Source organism: Tiliqua scincoides, chromosome 1 (assembly GCF_035046505.1).
Source record: "Tiliqua scincoides isolate rTilSci1 chromosome 1, rTilSci1.hap2, whole genome shotgun sequence".
NCBI lineage: Eukaryota > Metazoa > Chordata > Lepidosauria > Squamata > Scincidae > Tiliqua > Tiliqua scincoides.
This window is the reverse complement of record NC_089821.1, coordinates 284135151-284156851: the sequence shown is the minus strand read 5'-3', so window position 1 is coordinate 284156851 and position 21701 is coordinate 284135151. Positions and strand designations below refer to the sequence as shown.

The window sequence follows — 21701 nt, the reverse complement described above, 5'->3', positions numbered from 1 at the left end:
CTTTTTTCCACTTTATTATGCACGCCCAGGTACAATTTTTTTAGGAGAATTTAACTTCTACAGACAAGAATTTTAACTTCATGAATATTTCATCCTCTCCCAAAGTTTTTAACAGTGGTAACCCTTGGATTACCTTTGCCAAATGCTACATATTTCTGAACCTTTCATGCTGGTGTTTTCTGGACCAAGTTACCAGTTAGGAACTTGAGTCAGTGACTTGGACTCGAGTTGCAAAAATGCATGATTTTGGGTGACTCAGTGACTTGTGAGTCGCATACATGGAAGACTCTGAAAAAGACTTGAGGAGAGAGCCCAGGGAGAGAGAGGAGACAGGAAGGAGTTAATAGTAATCACATTTTGCATGGCATGGCTGATGGGCAGAGGCAATCCTCATTGAATGACCGGCTGCAGTGGAAATTCTTCTGAGCAAGGCTGCAAAGTATCGACTCCTACTCGTAAGCCTCACAGCTGCTGCTTGTGACCCTCTTGCCACTTCTGTTCTAGCTCTCTTGCAGTCCCTCCCACCCTGTTTACAGATGGGCAGGGACATCAGGAGACTGAGTAAAGAGAACTCCTACACACATACACACTCCGGCAGCAGCCCTGGCAGTTTTTTTAAAGGGGGGGTGACTTGAGTTCATTAGACTGAGTGAAGGATGATTCGCAGAGTCAGAAAGTGCCCCCATTATGACTCTTTTTTGAGTCAAATCGCGAGGAGTGGTGACTCAGCAACCAGACTTGAGTCAAACCATGTTGCGTTTTCCCATCCCTGCAAGTTACTTTGGGGTAAAGGTTACAATTTAGCTGGTCTTAGCCCTATATGTAGTACAGTGGTGCCTCGCAAGACGAAATTAATTCGTTCCGCAAGTCGTTTCGTATTGCGAAAATTTCGTCTTGCGAAGCGCGGTTTCCCATAGGAATGCATTGAAATTTAATTAATGCATTCCTATGGGCAAAAAAAGTCAGAACAAAGTCAAATTTGGTTTACAAAGTGTTTATTAAGTGCTCTTTAAAGGCATACATACTGTACAGAGGATTTCAAAAATTTCAAGCACAAAACTTCAACTTTTTAATTTTAAAAATTCATCTTGCGAAGCACAGCATAGAAAAATTCATCTTGCGAGTCACCAGAAAAAATCGCAAAAACGCTTTCGTCTTGCGAGTTTTTCGGTGTGCAAGGCATTTGTCTTGCGAGGCACCACTGTACTTCAGTAGGAATATCCAGTTGCCATCACCTGCTATCAAGTACAAGGTCAAGGGATACTGAAATTTTTTATAAACAAAAAAATAAAGAAAAACAGAACCAAAAAGGGACTTGTCCAAATGAATGCAAGTTTTTCTAAGACTACAGTCCTAACCACACTTTCCTGAGAGTAAGCCCCATTGAACAAAATAGAACTTACTTCTGTGTAGAGCTGGTTAGGATTGTGCCTTAAGTCCTCCAAGAGGAGCCCAAGGCCATCCAAATCTGAGCAGCTAGGAATCTCCCTGTTCACAACAAAACCATGATCCATGTTTGAAAGTAACACCACCTCATACCCCTTCAGCAGATATGATAATGCCCACCCTTACTTCTTATCTTCATTGAGCTGCAAAGTTCAAGGGGTCTTAGCAAGCAGTGAAAGAAATAATTCTGCTGCATACAATCAGACCAAAATATGAGTCAAACAGATCCATCTCCTCTCCCGACAAGTCAATCAGGACAGAGATATTGTGAGCCTAGCTAGGGAGACCATTGTGGGCTATCTGGTGCCTGCCACTGTTCAATCCTGTCTCCAACCAGCCCAGTCCAAATGATAAAGGGGGTGAAGAGAAAGAAGAGGTGGCAGGCAGCCCAGGACCCATTAAGCAAAAACGCTCCCTCGGATCTGTAGGGTCCCATCCATGTTTAGGATACATTAGATGCAGACAGCAAGAACAAAAAGCAAGCAAGCAACAAGGGGGAGCTCCAGGGAGTAAAATTACTGCCCTGCTCTTTCTCACTACAAAGAGATGATCTAGGACAGGGATGTCCAAACTTTTTGGCAGGAGGGCCACATCATCTCTCTCACACTGTGTTGGGGGCCAGGGGAAAAAAAGAATTAAATTACATTTCAAATGTGAATAAATGTACATAAATAAATATATTAGAGATGGAACGTATATGAATGAAAGTCTAGCAATAGCGCAAGGCCTATAAAAGGCCTTGCACAAAGCACTGTTGCTGCCGCATCACAGACATGAAACAGCAAGCTGTGGAGGGAGCCCTCAGCCCACAGGTCATGCAAGAGGTTGAACAGTCGCCCTCACGCTGAGAGCAGTTGTGTCAGGTCAGCATGGGCTCCAGCAATTCTTCAGAGGCTCATTGGAGACTGGAGGTTTCCCGCAGGTCAGATTGGGAGCCCCCAAGGGCTGCAAGTGGCTCCGGGGCTAGGGTTTGGGAGTCTCTCCTGCATGGAATGGTCAATTAGGAAATTATGTCTTCCTCCTGTTATTATGCATGCCTTGTGTTTCCCCTATTCTTTCTTATTTTGGACACTTCTAATCTCAAACGCCCCCCCCCCCAAAAACCTTCTGTATTGGCTCAGCACTTAAAAGCTGTGACATATCCTCTTGTAACAGCTCTTTGTTCTTTGACAAAATGCAATTATCAAGCAGCCACATGCCTTTGTGGAACTGAATCATTCCTCCTTGTCTGAAGTAGCTAGCCTAACTAGAGATTGGCATGTGCCTATTGATTAGGCAGCCAAACCTGTCTGTCACGGTAACAGAGTGGAATGGAGCAGCCAGGTGGGTCCTGTTCCTCCAATCAGATAACTCTACAACATCATACAACCTAAGCTATTTAAGTTCAAGCACAGATATGCACTGTGCATTTTTTGTCTGGTCTGCCATGAAAACCTAATGCTGATACAAGGAAGATATACCTACTTACTTTCTAGTAAGTGCAGGGACCAAGCTTTTCTGCAACAATGTAAGTAGTTAAGCATCAAGATATTTATAGTTAATATAGTATAGTTATACATAGTTATAGTTCAGGGACTCTGATTCAGTTTTTTCATTTGCTTTCACTCATTTTACTTTACTCTTGAGTAGTATCTCAGTTCCATCTGCTCGGTGTTACTACTTACTGTGCCCAACTTGATCAAGCTTTGTTTTATGCCCATTCAGCGGAGTTCAGGCATTTCCCATCCACCTGCTTGTACTTTCTTCTACCCTCACCCCTTTAATTTCTTTTCAATTTTTAATAACTAGTTACATTTTATTTGTTTGCCTAGTCCAGAGGTGCCCAAACCCCAGCCCTGGGACCCCTTGCAGCCCTCGAGGACTCCTAAAGCGGCCCACTGGGAGCCCCCAGTCTCCAATGAGCTCTGGCCCTCCGGAGACTTGCTGGAACCTGTGCTGGCCTGACAACTGCTCTCAACATGACGGCCAACTGTTCGACCTCTCGTGTGAGCTGTGGAATGAGGGCTCCCTCCACTGCTTGTTGTTTCACGCCTGTGATGCAGCAGTGGTAGCAAAGGAAAGGCCAGCCTTGCTTTGTGCAAGGCCTTTTATAGGCCATGAGCTATTACAAGATCTTCATTCATTCATATAAGTTCCATCTTTAATATATTCATTTATGTAAATTTATTCAAATTTGAAATGAAAATTAACTCTTTTTTTTCCTGGCCACAGTGTAAGAGAGATGATGTGGCCCTCCTGCCAAAAGGCTTGGACACCCCTGGTCTAGTCCATGGTCATACTAATTCAGTGGATTATGTCTCTTTGCTCTGCAGACACTACTATAGGTTTGGTTTTTAATAAAAAAAATCTTGGGGTTCAGTGATTCTTGGGAGAGTTCCCCCCCCTGATGCCCTATTCTGCATGGCCTTTGTAGCCTGGCATGGTGGCATTGGATAGATACTACCAATTTCCTCCTCCATTCAGCTGCTGACCCTGTAAAGGAAAATTGGAGAGCAGGAAGGAGTGTGTGAGAGTTAACCACTAGACACCACTACCCCGGTCAGCCTGCCTTTTCCCAGGATCCCAATCCTGACACCTGCCTAAACAGGAAGGACAATTTAAAAGGCTCAGAAATGTCTTCTTATCTCCAGAGAAGGAGTTAAGATTCATTTCACCTAGAGATGTAAAATTTCCAGAAATTTTTAAAGCTCGGAAAAAAACCAGTTTTTTTCGGAAAAAAAACAAATTTTCAGAAAAATTGAAAAAAGTCTTCATTAGCACTTTTTTTTCTTTTCCAGATTGAAAATTATTCTGTTACTTAAGGAACATAAAATATGACTATGGACAATTTGACTTGGTATAAAATTATCACAACTAGCATATTAAAAAAATAGTGTATCCAAACAATTATTACAAACAGAATTTACTTTTTAAACAATATTTGTAATTGTAACAAATGGAGCAATGATCTCCTGAACTATTAGTTTATGTGGAACAGACAAAAAAAAACCTCCACAAAACAATTTTTAAAAATCCAGAAGTAATAATTATTCATATTTCCTCTCCACACTATTAAATTTAAAAAAAACCCATTCTCATAAAAAGAATTGAAGAGGGAGAAGTGTATAGAAGGGAGTGGGACTAAGTTTCAATGAATGGGCATGAAATTTATTCAAATTTTCTGAGCTGTAATTATCAGCATCAGTTTCAGTCTCTGCTTCTGCAGCTACTCTGTTGTGCCTGTCATTATCACAGTTATTATGGACTTCAAAAAAAATTGAAGGTTTGCCCAGATTGAAACAAGCTTCTCTACCCTGTCACATGTCAGTTTATTTCTTGATTTAAGTGTTTCCAAACACAGACCAGATTCTTTCACATGCTGCAGAAGATGGAGGAATCTGAAGAAGGCGAGAAGCAAGAGGAGTCAGAGGCTGTGTTATGCAAAGCCCTTGCCACCATGTTGAAGGAGGAATATGTTTGGCAGAATCCCAGCTTGCATTCCTGGACCAAATCCCTGAAGATGTTCTATATTCTGCAACATTTGAAAGTACCCTCCCAAAATCAAGTCCTAAATGTGATGCTTGTTTTGTAATCCAGTCAAATGCAGTAACAGTGCTGTCATCACTTATATTTCCACCTTTGAATCTTGGATCCAGCAGATTTGCAGCAGCATGAATTGGATGGCAACAAAATTCTTCCCTTTTTATAGTTGTATGTGGAGATATACTAAGATTTTCAAAAACAGTTGTTTTTATCTTGGTCATTAGATAAGGAATTTCTGACAAAAGTGCACTAACTGATTCAGAGGCAGTAATCGCTGCAGCAATTGGCTTTAAAATCTTCAGGGAATTTTGCAGCTGAACCCAGAAGACATCCTGATCAAGAACAGTGTTTCTTACACTCCTGGGTACTTTAAGACCTTCAGCAATTACTGTCTCTTGAAGAGCTTCTTTGCGTTTTAGTAAACTTTCAAAGGAGATCACCGCTTCAGCCCACTGAGTTTTACTACAGAGCTTGTGGGCGCAATCCAAATCTGCACTAGAACAGGCAAGCCAGGAGGCTTGCACTGCATCCAGCACGGGTTTGTGGGCAGCAGCAGCTCAGCCTGATACAAGGGGAAACTCTTCCCCTTACCCCTGGTAAGGGCTGCTGGCCCCAATGGGTCTCCTCAGACCTGCGCCACCTCTGGAGGTAGCGCAAATCCAAGGAGAACGGAGCGGCTTGAAGCCGCTCCATTCTCCACATAGGCACGGGCTGGGATCCAGCATAAGTGCTGGATCCCAGCCCCGCCTCCGCGCCTGCCACCAGGGTCACCCATCGCCCTCCATCCCCCTGCCCTTCCCCCACCCAGGAACACAACTCTCCCTCCTCCTCCCCGCCCCTCCCAAGCCTACCTTTGCCGCTTGTGTTGGCACTGGCGCACCGACACAAGCGGCTGCTCAGAAACCGGCACATAGGCTTATGTCAGCCGACGCAGCTTCCTCGTCAGGAGGCGCACATATGCTTTACGGCACATTTGCGACCCTCCCGGGGTCAATGTTAGGACTGCGCCCTCAGTGTTACTATATTATTCTTTGCATTTCTTCCTACTTGCTTCTTCTTGAAAACTGCAGTTACAATATGAGTACCTTTTACACGTTTTATAACTTCTTTTGCTCGTCTATAGATTATCTGAAGGGTGTCCAGTTTCATAATATCACTAAGAAGGAAGTTGAGCCCGTGAGGTGCACATCCTATTGCAGTAATATGTGGATACTTTTCCATTGTGATCTCCCATGCTGCTTTCATATTGCTGGCATTGTCAGTCAGCAAAGCAAATACTTTACCGCTCCCAATTTTCTGCAGGACTTCACATATTTTACAGCTGATATACTTTGCAGTATGTCTGTTCTCTCCTGTTTCAATGCTTTTGTAAAAAACTGGTTGAGGTTACAACAAAATTTATAATTCCTTCTCTCATATTTGTCCATCCATCTGTAAGTAGGGCAAGACACAGTGCTTTATTAATTTTTCCTTACACAGATTCCATGACACATTCATATTCCAACTGCAAAAGAGGCTTGCTCAAAGAATTCCGGTGGCACGTGTATTAGCACGCCACCGGCGTTTACCCTGCCCGCGCACGAGACACAGGAAGGGCCAGCCTCGCAGCCGATTGGCTGGGGGCTAATTGGTCTGGGGCCACGTGCGGGCTGCTCAGAGAAGCCCGCGCAGTCGGGACCAGGCAGCGGTCACCCACCCGCCCACCCTTTCGCAGTCCGAGACTAGCTGGTCGCCTTCTGGGGCCGGGTAGGAATTTTTGCCATCAGCCTAATTGGCACATCGGTTGATGGTTTTTTGCCTACCCCGGACTATGGAGTTAGGGGCGGAATGGGGGTTTTCCATAGGTCTTCTTGGTCACTTTAGGCAGGTGTCGTGCGGGTTTTGGGTAGGTAAGGTCATATCGGTGTACACCGCAGGGTGGCAAGGGGCGGGTGGACTCCACGCTTGGTCATGCTGGCATTCCTGGCTGGGTGGCGCAGGCTGGATGAACCTCGGCCTGGTGGTAAAGGCGCACCGCGGGTTCGCTCGGGTGGCCTGAGCTAGCCTGCCACCCTGCCCCTTCGGGGTGACAATGAAGGGGGCGGCAGGCTTGTACTGACGCTGCCCTGAGTCTGGTGTGGTCGCCCAAATCACTATAGGGGGAAGTAGACGGGCAGCTCCGTTTCCCCCATGTAGAACCCGCATGACTTATTTGTTAGGCCCTGTTGCAATCTGAAGTATATTTAAATAGTTAATAAAGTGGCCCTTTGTACCATATACCCTTGCCTGTGTCTTTATTGGGGGGTGCTGGGTAATGTCTGCTGGGCAAATGGTATGATTGTCTTCGTAATTTCAAAGCTTCCTGCCAGTATGTATTTTCAGTTATTGAAAATGGTGTTCCAGAAGAATATATTGCTGTTGCAAGAGCTTGATCAGTTTTTTCCTGATCTTCAGGTGTCATCTTGTCTACAAATGAAGTTATTGAATAATTTTTGGATACAGCTGTCTTCAATATCTTTTTACTTGAAGATGCTGCTGATGGGACAACACTTTGTGTTGCTGCTGATGTTACAGATGGAGTAGAAAGAACTTCTTGAACAAGAATGTTGAGAAAAACTATGTGCATTTTCATCATTGTGGTCCTCTTCACTTAGATCCATGAAGGATTTTTTAATATCTACAGGACACTTGTTATATACAAGAATGTGTTATGTCATCCTGGTAGCATTTGAAAATGCATATTTCATCTGACAATATTTGCAAATCACATTTTTCTTCTCAGAAGAACTTGTAATGTGAAAATGCCTCCATATGCTAGATGTTGGTCTCACCATTTTCCTGAGGGAGCAGGAAAGAAAAATAATTTAATGGTTAGTTTGAAAGAAGACACTAATCTATAGTTGTGGGTGGGGGAAGTAAAGAACCAGATTTGTAGTAATTACATTATTATTTACGCAAAGGTTATAAAGATAAACTAATGTAGCTAAATGATTCAGTTTTCTGGAATTAGATAAATGTAAACTCTTACCTTTTAAAATTAAGTATATACTTTCAGGTCCTTTTTGTTGCTCTGTATTTTCTTCCAGTGCTTTGAGGCCTAGTGAAGAGGGCAGAACAGAACCAACGATACCCACCCACATGCGAAAACAAAACTGAAGCCTTTTTCTTTTCTTGTTGTCAGGGCAGCAGGGTAGGATAGACCTTGCTTTCCAGATAGCAGAGCAGCACAGGAGCATAGGGAGACAGCACAAGAAGCAGGCAATCCCAAACAGAACCAAAGAAGCAGACGCAGGTTTGTTTGTTGCAGAAGCATGTATTGGTAAAAGGAGCAGGCAGAAGAGTAGTCAGTCATAGGGTCCAGAAGTCAGGGATACAGAGGCGCACAGTCACGATAAGGTAGTCCAAGTCACAGAACAAACCAGCAGCACGACACACAGAAACTCCACCACAGCAACCCACATTTGGTGTCTGGCTGCCCATATATACCAGGGCCAGCCAATCAGAATAGGGCAACCTCATAGTCACAAGACTGTCTTGTGACCATTTCTGATTGGCTGTCCAGTGGTGCATTGCACCACTCCACCATAGCCTACGTGACACAGCACACATCTCTCCCCAAGTCACATGACTCCCACCTAACACAGGTGCAATTGATTGCTAATCAGCATACAGTGCTGCTGTTCCTTAGTTTGCATTTCATACCAGGACTGGACATCAAGGCCCCTCCTGCCACATCCTGGCTCACAACAATTCAGGCCCTGGGATGCCAAAGTCCTGACACTTGTGACAAATGCAGCACCTCCTAAAGGAAGAAGTGCATCTTGTTCTTGCATTGGAGAGTTCAGTTTGTAACCTAGGACTCGCTTGTCCACAGTGCACAGAAATTAGAATAATCTGATACCATACATATTTTTTAGAAATGATTTGGAAAATATTTGAACACCTTGCCTTAAAATATTTTATTCATCATACTAAAATAAAACATTCATAATCAATTTTTTCTTGTTTTTTTCTTTTTTCAATTTTTCCTATTTTTAAAAAAGATCAAAAAGCTTCAGGAAAAAATGGGAAAAAATGGTTTTTTCCCCGAATTTTTCTGGTTTTTTTCCGGGCCTTCGCATCTCTAACTTCACCATACCTCTCTGACAGCCTAGCATACAAGAAACTGACCCGACCTTGGTCATTTAAAATACTTTCAAATCTCACCTTTCCCAAAAATGCCTTACCAGGCCAGAGAAGGGGACAGATTCACCTCTAGCAGCCAAGGCTTGAGAGTAGAATCAATGAGGACATCAAAACCATAAAGCTCTGAAACAAAGCACAGATATTTAATGACATTTACCTGTATTTCCATAATGCCCCAAGACAAGCTTCTGCCTTGGGAAAAATGTAGGTAAGACAACTAACTTATGTGGGAAAGCCTGCTCATTACCTAAATGCAAGTTAAATACTGCAACACAGATGACTATGGATAGTTTTGAACTATTTCAAGGTTGCAGCTGCTCCAACCCTAAACATTTTATTTATTGCATTTTTATCCTGCCTTTCTCTTCCTGAGGAGACCCGAAGAAGCTTACAACAGACCATCAAATAACAAAAGTACAAAAAAAAAATCAGAATTGAAAAAATTACAATATAGCCTAAAAACATAATAAAGTTACCAACCCATTCTGTTTTGAAATAAAGATCGCAGTTCTATCAACCTCTCCATGCATTAGTGAAGCATTGTCTCACAACTACTTCAATCTCTTTCTAAATGGAAGTAAAGTAATGCCTCAGCATCCATGTGGGTTCCGTTCCCAGAACCCCGCAGATGCCAAAAACCATGGATAATGAAATCTGCTGGTCTGGGCAAAACACACTCTGTGAACACAACCAGAACTCTGCTCCGGTTGCATCTGGAGGGTGTTCTGAGGCCCGGGGTGGGGGTGGCTCAGAATACCTTCTAAAGGCATAAAAGCATAACTTCAGGTTTACAGAGGAAAAACGGAAGTGAAATTCTAAGGCTTCCCAAAGGTTTCAGAACACTCTCTGGACTTGACTGGAGCACAGTTCTGGTTGCCTATGGAGGGTGCAGGCTGGTACAGCCCCACAGGTTTGGAACCCACAGAAAGTTAAATCCCCTGATACTGAATCCACTGGTTAAAAAGTCTGACTGTAAGTGGCTTGTGCTATTCTTGCTGGTATAAGGGTTTGCCTATACTGTTAAGAAAGTAGCTTGCACACCATGTTCCAAATATATGTAAATGCTTTAAAAACAGCATTTCCCTCTGCCACATGACTTTTTAAAGACAACAAAAAGTTCTGAATACAGAAAGCTGCTTTCTATCTGATGTTGGCATCCTTCAGTCTCGGAAGACTATGGTGTCATGCTCTGAATGGTGGTTCTGGAACAGAGTGTCCTCTCCAGTGCGCGAAGCCTGGGTAAAGTAGGTATGGAGGATAGGCTGTTACCCATGCAGCAAATCCCCCCTCTCCATGTCGCTGAAATGGTCCAATGGAAAGGCAGAGACCAATACAGTTGATTCCAGCAGCGTTGCAGGAGTTACCAGAACGTGACTGTGTTCAGCCATGAACTGCCTCAGGGACTCCAGCTCCGGATTTTGCCTCGAGGTTGACTCCTGAAGCCTTTTCCATAACTGGATGTAGCCACAAGGCAGTGGAGGTTTGGGATCAGAGTTTTCCTTCTCTCAGATGAGCTGCCTTCCCAGGCTGACGAGTCCCATCTACCCGGTGGCTGTTTAGTCGCCTCTTACGACAAGTACAGCCAAACTGAGGGCCTATTCTTATCCCCAGCCCCCAGGGAATTGCTTTCTACCAAGATGGTCCATATAGACCAATATTTTTGAAACTAATTAGCAGAATGGCACCTGGCTTTTCTGACGACCTGCAAGAAATAAATGACGCACGCAAAACAGCTGTCATCGACATGGAGCTCAACAGACTGCAGACGGACTTTGTCACCCTCCAAGAGACAAGGCTGCCAGATTCAGGATCTGTCAAGGAGTGAAATTTCTCATTTTTCTGGCAGGGAAAACCACCAAATGAGACCAGGGATCATGGTGTTGGCTTTGCAGTCAGAAATACCCTGCTGGAATCCATCATCCCACCTACTGTGGGAAGTGAAAGAATTTCGTCCCTGCAACTCCACTCATCAGCAGGACTTGTCACTCTCATCAGTGCATATGAACCGATTCTGCCATCTCCAGCAGAAGATAAAGACAAATTCTACGACGACCTGGCCACCACTATCAAGAAAGTCCCTGAGAAAGAGTCATTGTTCATCCTTGGCAGCTTCAATGCTAGAGTTAGTGCTGATCACAGTTCGTGGTCCACTTGCTTAGGTCAGTTCGGCACTGGGAAGATGAACGAAAATGGCCAACGCCTGCTAGAGTTTTGCTGCCATCGCAGTCTCTGTGTCAGCAACACTTTCTTCAACACGAAGCCCCAACACAGAGTCTCTTGGAGACATCCACAATCAAAGCACTGGCACCAGCTCGACCTGATCCTCACCAGACGCTCCAGCCTTCCCAGCATCAAGATCACACACATCAGGGTGCTGCCTGCGACACTGACCACTCCCTGGTGTGCAGCAGAGTGAAACTGCAAACAAAGTGACTGTATCACATGAAAAAGGAAGGAAGACCTCGCATTGACACCAGCAAGACCCAGGATCAGGGAAAAGTGGAAGAATTTGCACAAGCACTTGAAGAAATTCTTCTAGGCCGGCTGAAGCAAATGCATCCAATAGATGGGAACATTTCAAGAATGCTGTTTACAACACCGCCTTGTCCATATTCAGCAAGAAGACCAACAAGACGGCAGACTGGTTTGAAGCCCACTCTGAGGAGTTGACACCAGTCATTGAGGAAAAGAGGAGAGCTCTAGCAGCATACAAAGCCTGTCCCAGTGAGCGCAGCCTGCAGGTCCCCCAAGCTGCTCGTAGCAAAGTCCAGCAGACTTCCAGTAGATGTGCTAACGACTACTGGCTCCAGCTCTGTTCCCAGATACAGATAGCAGCTGACACAGGCAACATCAAGCGGATGTATGATAGTATCAAGCAGGCCCTAGGTCCAACACAGAAGAGAACTGCCGCTCTGAAGTCTGCCACAGGCGAGGTCATCCAGGACCGGGCACAGCAGATGGAATGCTGGGTGTAGCACTACTCTGAGCTGTATTTCAGAGAAAACGTAGTTTACCGAAGAAGCGCTGAACAACATTGCCTGCCTGCCTGTGTTGGAGGAGCTTGACAGTGAACCAACCCTAGAAGAACTTCACGTGGCCCTGGACTCCCTTGCCTTTGGCAAGGCACCTGGGAAAGACAGCATCCCTGCTGAAGTCCTAAAGTGCTGCAAAGAGATCATTGCCACTGAGCTGCATCTCTGTCTCTGCTGGAGAGAAGGTGGAATACCACAGGACATGAGGGATGCAAACATGTTACGCTGTACAAGAACAAAGACGACAGGGGTGACTGCAATAACCACCGAAGCATCTCTCTCCTTAGCGTTGTAGGAAAGCTGTTTGCCCGAGTTGCACTAAAGAGGCTCCAGGTACTTGCAGAGAGTCTAACCAGAATCGCAGTGCAGATTCAGAGTCAACAGGTCCACCACTGATATGGTATTCTCCCTTAGACAGCTGCAGGAGAAATGCAGGGAACAACGACAGCCACTCTTTATAGCCTTCATAGATCTCACGAAGGCTTTCGACCTGGTCAGCAGGGACAGCCTCTTCAAGATTCTCCCCAAGACTGGATGTCCACCCAGGCTCCTCAGCATCATCAGGTCTTTCCACGAGGACATGGAGCACACTGTAGTCTTTGATGGCTCCACATCAGACCTCTTTGACATCCAAAGTGGAGTGAAGCAGGGCTGTGTTCTTGCTCCGACCTTATTTGGGAATTTCTTCGCTGGCCTGCTGAAGCAAGCCTTTGGAACTGCAACAGAAGGCATCTATCTGCAGACCAGATCAGACAAAAAGTTCTTCAACCTCTCCAGACTGAGAGCAAAGTCCAAAGTCCAGCTGAAATGTCTGCGTGACTTCCTCTTTGGCAACGATGCATCTGTCACCGCCCACTCTGCCAAAGATCTTTTAGCAGCTCATGGGTCGTTTTAGCAAGGCCTGCCAAGACTTTGGACTGACAATCAGCCTGAAGAAAACACAGGTCATGGTTCAGGATGTGGACTCACCTCCCTGCATTACAATCTCTGCGCATGAACTGGAGGTTGTCCATAACTATGTGTACCTTGGCTCAATGATCTCCAATACTCTTTCGATACCAAGCTAAACAAATGCATCGGCAAAGCAGCTACCACTTTTTCCAGACTCACAAAGAGAGTCTGGTCCAACAAGAAGCTGACAGAACATACCAAGATCCAGGTTTACAGAGCTTGCGTCTTGAGTACACTTCTGTACTGCAGTGAGTCATAGACTCTTCCCTCACAACAGGAGAGGAAATGGAATGCTTTCCACATGCGCTGCCACCGACACATCCTTGGTATCACCTGGCAGGACAAAGTTTCGAACACCACAGTCCTGGAACGAGCTGGAATCCCTAGCATGGATGCACTGCTGAAACAGAGATGCCTGCATTGGCTTGGTCATGTCATGAGAATGGGCGATGGCCAGATCCCAAAGGATCTCCTCTATGGAGAACTCGTGTAGGAAAAGCGCCCTACAGGTAGACCACAGCTGCGATACAAGGACATCTGCAAGAGGGATCTGAAGGCCTTAGGAATGGACCTCAACAGATGGGAAACCTTGGCCCCTGAGCGTCCTGCTTGGATGCAGGCTGTGCAGCATGGTCTTTCCCAGTTTGAAGAGGCACTTGCCCAACAGACTGAGGCAAAGAGGTAAAGAAGGAAGGCCCACAGGCAGGGAGACACACCAGGGACAGACTACATTTGCTACCAGTGTGGAAGGGATTGTCACTCCCGAATTGGCCTCTTCAGCCACACTAGACGCTGTTCCAGAACTACTTTTCAGAGCCCAATACCATAGTCTTTCGAGACTGAAGGATGCCAATGATGAATTAGCAGAAATTCTCCAGTTTCAGAAAGAGGTTTTTTCCAGTTCTATCTGCAATGCCAAGGATTGAAATTTGGGACCTTCTGCATGCAAAGCAGGTGCATGTCCACTGAACTATGGTTCTAATCCTATAGTTTAAAGTAGATAAACAAAACTTGTAACTGTGAAATGTGAAAGGCAGAAAAGTTATGGCTAAACCCCGAGCCATTGCCGTTACTCTAAGGCAAACAGCAACTTTGTAGACACTATAAAAACTGCATTCTTGCCCTGATACTTGTGCTGTAGCCATTTCCTTCTGGCCAAATGGCTCTCTTTCCTCACTCAGGATATCCATCGCTTACTCTTTTCCCAATATAATTCCATGTTTGTTTTCCTTCACACGAGCACTCTGTGTTTCTCTTCTTATTTCCCTCATTCTATTTGTCATACATTTAAAAACAAAAATAAGTACCCTTTAGTAGGTATCACTAACTGTTCATTTATTAATACCACAATTGTTCCACAATATAAATTATGTACTTTGGATTTCAACCTGCTTTTGAACTGTACCATAATTCTAGGTCTAGCTGTACAACACAACTATATTCCAATATTTATCTCAGGTTTAGGTATCAATGCATAAAATTTTACATGAAAAGCCTGTTGTCATTCTGGAGAGCAAACCAGCTCACACCAAGTACGGAGAGAGCTCATGGAGTAAAGAGAAAACAGATAGCTTGTGAGCTGTACAAGGAACTTGGGCGCCTCCTCCACAGCTGCTTGCCACAGCCAGACTTCACAGTGTCATTTCCCCTTAGTAAAAGGATTAGAGAAAGCAGATTGATTAAAGGAGGGTAGTGATCTGGGATCTCTCATTTCAGCCTGCAAACCAGGTCTGACAGCTCATGTTGCACCACTGATGTTTAGGGTAAAATGGGGAGGAGGGGCTGAAGATCAGATTTCCTTAGATGCTCTTCTACCTTTCCACTTATACCCGCATCTACAAATGGCTATTCCATCTTTACAATCTTTCCTCACAGTGTGATACAAATTTAAAAGACAGTCATTGCTGAAAGGGGTTAGCAACCTGAGTTACTTCTTAATACACCCAGCCCTGCAATCAGGGCTCCCAATGAAGGCCAGGTGAAGGGGAACACAATGCCATCCTTCAGATCAATGTTGAGCTCAACCAATGGTCCAGAAGATGCCCCTCATACCATAGTAAAAAGGATAAAAACAGAGGCTTGAGCAGCTGGTAAAATGAAACTGTTTTTTTGGTCTTGTAGAACTAGGTGGGTCCTGAAAGAATGTCTTTTTAAAAAGTGGGTCCCAGTGCTAAAAAGTTTGAACCTTAAAATTTATACAAACTGCTGATGCCCAAATTTGAAAGCTCTCTGTCAAGGGCAGCATATGCCATATGCCTCTGTATCATATACAGAGCTGCATTCATCTTTAGTTAACTGGACTTAACAGATGCTGGCACCAGGAAGTCACATTAGTGGGCAACACAGAAGAAATACAGCATGATCTCAGTTGTGCAATGTTAGCACTTCAGCATGATCTCTCTTGTTACTTGAGGTGAGAGTACAAGCAAGAGAAAAAGGAGGCCACAATACTCAATCCATTGGGGAAGGGAAATGCATGTCTACCACATGGAATATGCTGGCTGATCAGTTACAAAAGCTAAAGACAGAAATGGTAAGACAATCAGAAAAGGAAGCGGCCAAGATCAGCAAACTGGTAATGACACCATCAGGGTATGCCCATGCTATGATCAATACTTTTGTCTCTGTTGGGGGTAGAGATACCCTTGTCTCTACTGTTTACTGTCTGCACTTTAGAGAAAAGCAGGGGGTGGGGAGCCAGGAGCCTTTATGAACCTACCACTCCCACACTGCTGGTTTCCATTCCAGTGGAAGCTTCTCCAGTACAATGTGCAACAGAGATCTAGATTATCATGAGTAAAGGAATTTATAGCCAATCTTAAACAGAGCACTTATTGTCATGGATTAAATTCTTGGTTTACAGGGGCTCTAGTTCAACCATTAAGATTAACCAATTCTCACCAACAGTCTTGCCTTATCCCAGAAAAGACCCTGAAAGGTTCTTCAAGGGCTGAGAGAAGGTTTGTGCTAAACCTAAGATCCTTTCTCAATATGCAGAACATTTACTCCAGTGTTTCTCAACTTTTCTCCTCCACCGTACCACTTCACAAGGTTCACCTATTTGAAGTACCACCAGAAGTAACTGGTGATGACATCATCCCGTTATTTCTGGGTTGGGAGGTAAGATGCGACATGACAAATACCAGTAGGAGGCTCAGGGTGGATGTGAGGGCTTTTTCAAGCACAGAAAAGCATGCTTTGGAGCTCTGCCCGTTGAGCCAAGCCTCCTATCGCTGTTTCTTGTGACATGTTCCTGGTCTTGCTGTCGGGGTCCAGGAGTCCTGCGAATACCACCAGATACCACCTCAAATACCACCAGATACCACCTTAAGTACCATTGGTGGTACCTGTACCACTGGTTGAGAAACACTGATCTACTCTCATTCTAATGTGGAAGACATGGGCCACACCATGGATTATTTTTCCTTTCTGACACAGAGCATTAAACCTCAAACTTTCTGCAGGTGCTGGGGACCAAGCTGCTCCCACGACTTTCTTTAGACAGTTTTCAAGAAAAGAACTTTGTTGTCATTTATTTAATTCACCATTGCAGTTTAAGGAACATACATCATTTACTGTATCATCATCAGCTGTGTGATTATGACACAATTTCATGCACAGATTGTTCACCAAAGCAGAGGTGAACAGAGATTTCTGAGTCTCAAAAATGGTAGTTTAGTCTATTAAGCCTCCTCTTGCTCTCCCTTCCTCCTTATTACTGGAAATATTTCATCCATTATGCTCACCATGCAGCACAGATAAAAACTATCATATGTCACAGTTGTAGTGTGGCCCTATTCTCTCATACATACTGTATAATGCTGACAAAAATCAACAAAACAATTAGTTGTTTAAGGATGCATTTTCAGTAATGTAAGACACTTCATTGATATCGATGGTCTTGTATTGCTAGTCTGGAGTGAAAAACTGAATTGTAATAATTATATCCTTTCGGTGAGAGTCAGTGTCTGGAAGGGCCCATTAAGCTCAGTTGAGGGACTAGCCTGCTGGGGGTGGAGCCTGCAAGCCTGCTGACCTGCTGGGGACTGATTGTTCTCCTCCTAGGGAGCCAAAGGGAAAGGGCCAAAGGGTTCTTTGCCCATGGCTCTTAGCCCAGGGGCTCGGGCCACTCTTCCCAGCCTCTGAAAAGGCTCCCAAGACGGTCAGCAGCTGTCTCCCGAGTTCCCCTCATCACTTCGCATCCAAGGCTCTGGAGGAAGATGACTGCCAGCTAACATTTCCACAATAGAAAAGTGTCTTAAAGCTTGCAGTCTTTAGGACGTGGGTCTCCCAGTTTGCAGTCTTTAGGACGTGGGTCTCCACAATTTTTACATCCTTTTTCGACAAGGATTCCTTATCAAGGTTCTGCTGCTTTTACTGACCTTTACGTCCTACAGACTGTGGACTTTAGATTTAATTATTTATAATCCTTGTGGCATACGCCAGATTCCAGCAAATTATTTCTCCAACTGGAAACAAAGAGAAAAATTATTATGGGATGGAAAAGGTCTCACTCCCTTGAGGGTGCATAGAGGGAAAAGTTATCTCTGGCAACTAAGCAATCCAAGATTGAAGATTTCTTTGTGTTAACAAAGACGCCATTAAAGGAGCAGAGCAATCCAGATAATTTGGAGGCTGCGTGTGCAAATGAGAGCCCTTTAAGGCAACCCTCTCCTAAAGTTACTCAGGAGGGTAGCTGCTTATTAGGTGTGAGAAATGCTAATAATCTGAAGGGAAATACGGATATTGAATTCTTAATCAACTAGAATTTCCTCATGGCTGAGATACTTCAAGCAATATCTACCCAGCTTGACTGCATCACCAATCTGCTTCAGGATAGGGACAAAAATTTACAGCCAGAGAATCAGGTGAATGCCCAGACAAGTAGTATGGAGACTGGATTTATAAATAGAAGAGCTACCACTACGACACAGCCTGGCGGTCATTCTACACAGACAACCTTTGAGAAAGATTCTGTTGCCCTTAAGTTGGATATAAACAGTTTAGTTATTAATATCTCCCCTTTCCAGGGGAGACATATAGACTGGTCCTCCAAATGAAACACCAGGCAGCATGTTGCGTTCCTTCTCAGGAAGACCTCTGCGGTGATAGATCTTTATAAGCTGGAGAGGTTGCACAACATGAGACATCAGGAGCGTTTTCTTCTTCATTTTTGGACAACCAATATATCAAGGCAGCTTCTTGCACAGGCCTCCGAGTTATACTGCTTTGGGATTAAGGTGCATCGTCACTTTAGAGATTCTGTATTACATAAGCTTGAGCTAACCTCTGTGAAGCAAGGTGAGGGTGCCAAGGAGGCTATTAAAGCTCGGAAGGGGAACCCTGTGGTGAAACCTGAAGCATCATGTCTATTAGATCAACCTACGCCAACAGATCTGCCCACGCCAATGGCATCGACTAATGTAAAATCAGTAAGCTCCCCTATTGTCTTGAGCCAGAAATCCCCCTTAAACCCTAGCTAACAATTAGAACAATTACAAAGGAGTGTCTCCACACCTGGTCTGTCAGAAGATGAGATGGATGCCAAGCTCCTGTCTTCATTTGGACATTTGCCTTCTAATGAAGAAGATGTTATGATTACAAGACTGGAATCTTTGGTTTGTGCCTTAAAAGATATTAAACAGTCATCTATTGCCAATGCCCTTCCAGCTGTCTCCAGATTCTCTGGCCAAAACTTGTCAGAGGTGATTCCAAAGAACAAGGGTCTGCCCTCCTCGAAGAGGGCACCTGCTAGAACCAACAGTTATAGTTAAAAGGGCTCCCTTGTGGTCCAGTGTGAATGTTCCTATGGACAACCTTGGTCTAGGCACAATAACTGCAGACTGTAATTCAAACCGACAGTCAGCTGAGGCAGGCTTGGCCTTTAATTACCAGAAAACCAAGATTATATCCTTTGGCAAGAGACCTAAGTAAAGGCCCTGGAGTATTAATGGCCATAAGATAGAGCAGGTGAGTTCCGATAAATATCTGGGTGTAATGCTGCACTCCACTGGAACTAGAACCGCTCATCACGAATTTGTGGCTGCAGCTGGCCAGAAGTCTGCAAGTGCAATAACCAAGTTCTTTAATGTTAAAGGTGGCCATTATATTATATCTTGCAAAGGTCTTGCCCCAATTTTTGTATGGAACAATTCTTGGTCCCTCCTCTTCTTCCTTTGACTCGAACGTGTCCAATCCAAATTTTTAAGATCTGTATTTCAGGTGTCCAGCTATGTGTCTAATGCAAGCTTACGTCTTGATTCCGGCCTGTTAAAGTTCAAGGCCAGGATTGCCTTAGCATTCATTTATTTGTGGCTCAATCTAAATTTTAACAAGCATGGCCTAACATCCTTGGTTTTAATTGATAATGTTCAGTCTACCTGGCTCAAGGCGGTACACATGAAGCTGAGACACTTGGGGTTTTCACCAGAGATTGTTCTGGCAATGGATTTGATTCAGGCAAGAGTGACTATAAAACAGAGACTGAGGGACATCGAACGACAAGAAGATGTCAGCAGATCTCCAGATTTTCTTGCCTCTGATGACACAAGGTATATAGCTGTCCCGGTCACTTATCTTTCATTATTAGAGCTCCTTGGGCAGAGGAGAGCTTTCTTCCTAGCTAGGTGGAGAGCTCTTCCTTTGGCATTTGTCGAGGGCTGTTTCAGAAAGATCCCCATCTCCGAAAGACTGTGTCCCTGTGGTTCAGGGGAGGTTGAGACACTTGAACATGTCATGTTCTGTTGCCCATTTTATCAGGGGATCTGAGATAAGTTTATTATTCCCTGAGTAGAAAATTCTTGGGCTTGTCACAAACAGAAATGGCCAAGGAACTTCTTTCAGGTGCTAATTCTCAGCTTTTAAGACCAACTGCAAGTTTTTTGACTGCTGCTTACAAAACCTGGATGGGCATTATTAATAATGAGAGGAAATTTTAATTGCTACTCCCTCTTATTTGTTCGTAATACTATGATGGCTATTTTATTGTGTTTTAATGTTGCATTTTAATGTTGAATGTATTTTAATGTTGAAATCTTAAATTGCGCCTGTTGTAGGAATTTGTAAGTATTTGTAGGTATTGTGTGTTTGTTTTTGCTGGTCTTTGACCGTAACAATAAATACCTACCTACCTACCCCTTCTAGAAATGTTTCAATAAATAAAGAGAAGTATGGGTGCAACAGTGAAGAATGAGTCAGAAAATGAAATGCGTGCCTTCTCACCATCTTCCCTCTCACCCCAGGGAAAACTTTCACAGTGCTTCAAAGCGGACCTTGGTGTGGTCCATAATGGGGCTTTTCTCTGCCCACCCAGAAGCAGACTCTAGGAGTCAAAACAATGAAACCTTTAATAGACTTGGACTGGATTATACCAGTCTCCTCCTCCCTCCTCCTGTTGAATCACCTCTGCAATGGTCTGCTTGGAGTGCTGAAAGCTCCCACTCTCTCTCATTTAACTTATAGATGCCTCTGTAACCCTCCCTGAATTTGTACAAAATAGCAATAAGCTTGCTAAGTTCTTCCAGTAGGAAAAAAATTATGGTCATTTTCTCATTCTCCAGACTACACTTCCTTCCTACCACATCTATTAAGGAGTTTGATCCTATCTGAAGCTGGCTTATCCCAGCTCCCTTCGCCTGTCAAAAAAAGAGAGAGTTGCCATTTCCTCAAAGAGCAGGACCCTTCTTCCTTCCAATGCTATACAGCTTCACATTAACACACTAAACAGTGGCATTTTCCAGACTACCTGCCAAACTAATGCATGGTCAGGATGTATATATAATACCTGGAGTCTCCAGAGAGGCTACAGCCAGACCACCTAGGCCTGCAATTTAGTCATATCTCCTAATTTCCAAGAGGGGGAAACTGCCACCATTTAAGATTAAAAAGATACATTATACAGTATGAATGTGGGTTATACTTTACTTTCTCCCCCCTTGTTTAAGACTTACGTAATGAGAATATCATTATGTGCCTCAACATGCAAGATAGTAGTTAAAGATTCCATAGCATTTAGGGCAAACCAAACAAAATCTATTTACCAAAAAAAAAAAAAAATACACTGATATGAATGGAGCTCTTTACTTTCTATTAACAAGCCCCAAATTGTATAGGTTTAAAAAAAAAAAAGTTTTAAGATCCTTTGGAATGGAGGTACTGGAAACACAACACAAATAACTGCATTTCAACTCTGTTCAAATGGCAATAAAAAGAGGCACTGCTATCAGATTAGAAAACACTGCAAGGCCCGATTGAACATAAGAAGAGACCCACTGGATCAGGCCAAAGGCCCAGCTAGCCTAGCTTCCTGCATCTCACAGTGGCCCACCAGATGCCTCAGGGAGCACACAAGAGACTTGCATCCTGGTGCCCTCCCTTGCATCTGATATAGGTGAAAACAGATATAGCAATATAGATGAAAAGAAAAGAAAGCTGATGGTGAGTAGCAAAACACAAAAGGCAAACAGCAAAGAAAAGCTAAGGCATAAAATACTGTAAATATAACCAACCACGTATTCGCATATAGAGTACAGAAGTTTTAATAAATATTGTGTGTGTGTGTGTGAGTATTAATTTGAAAATATTTCT

At 44.0% G+C, this 21701-nt stretch overlaps 1 protein-coding gene across 4 annotated transcripts in view; it reads right to left on the bottom strand.

Moving 5' to 3' along the window:
* The window catches only part of TTLL5 (tubulin tyrosine ligase like 5), a 180265-nt gene that overhangs the window by 121404 nt on the left and 37160 nt on the right, over positions 1-21701 (bottom strand). For 3 of the 4 annotated variants that reach the window (XM_066627423.1, XM_066627432.1, XM_066627442.1), the window contains exon 13: positions 9174-9255. The exons of the other annotated variant lie outside the window; for it this stretch is intronic. In XM_066627423.1, coding sequence (XP_066483520.1) covers positions 9174-9255 — 82 coding nt within the window. The remainder of the gene's footprint in view (positions 1-9173; positions 9256-21701) is intronic. 4 annotated transcript variants of the gene reach the window in all.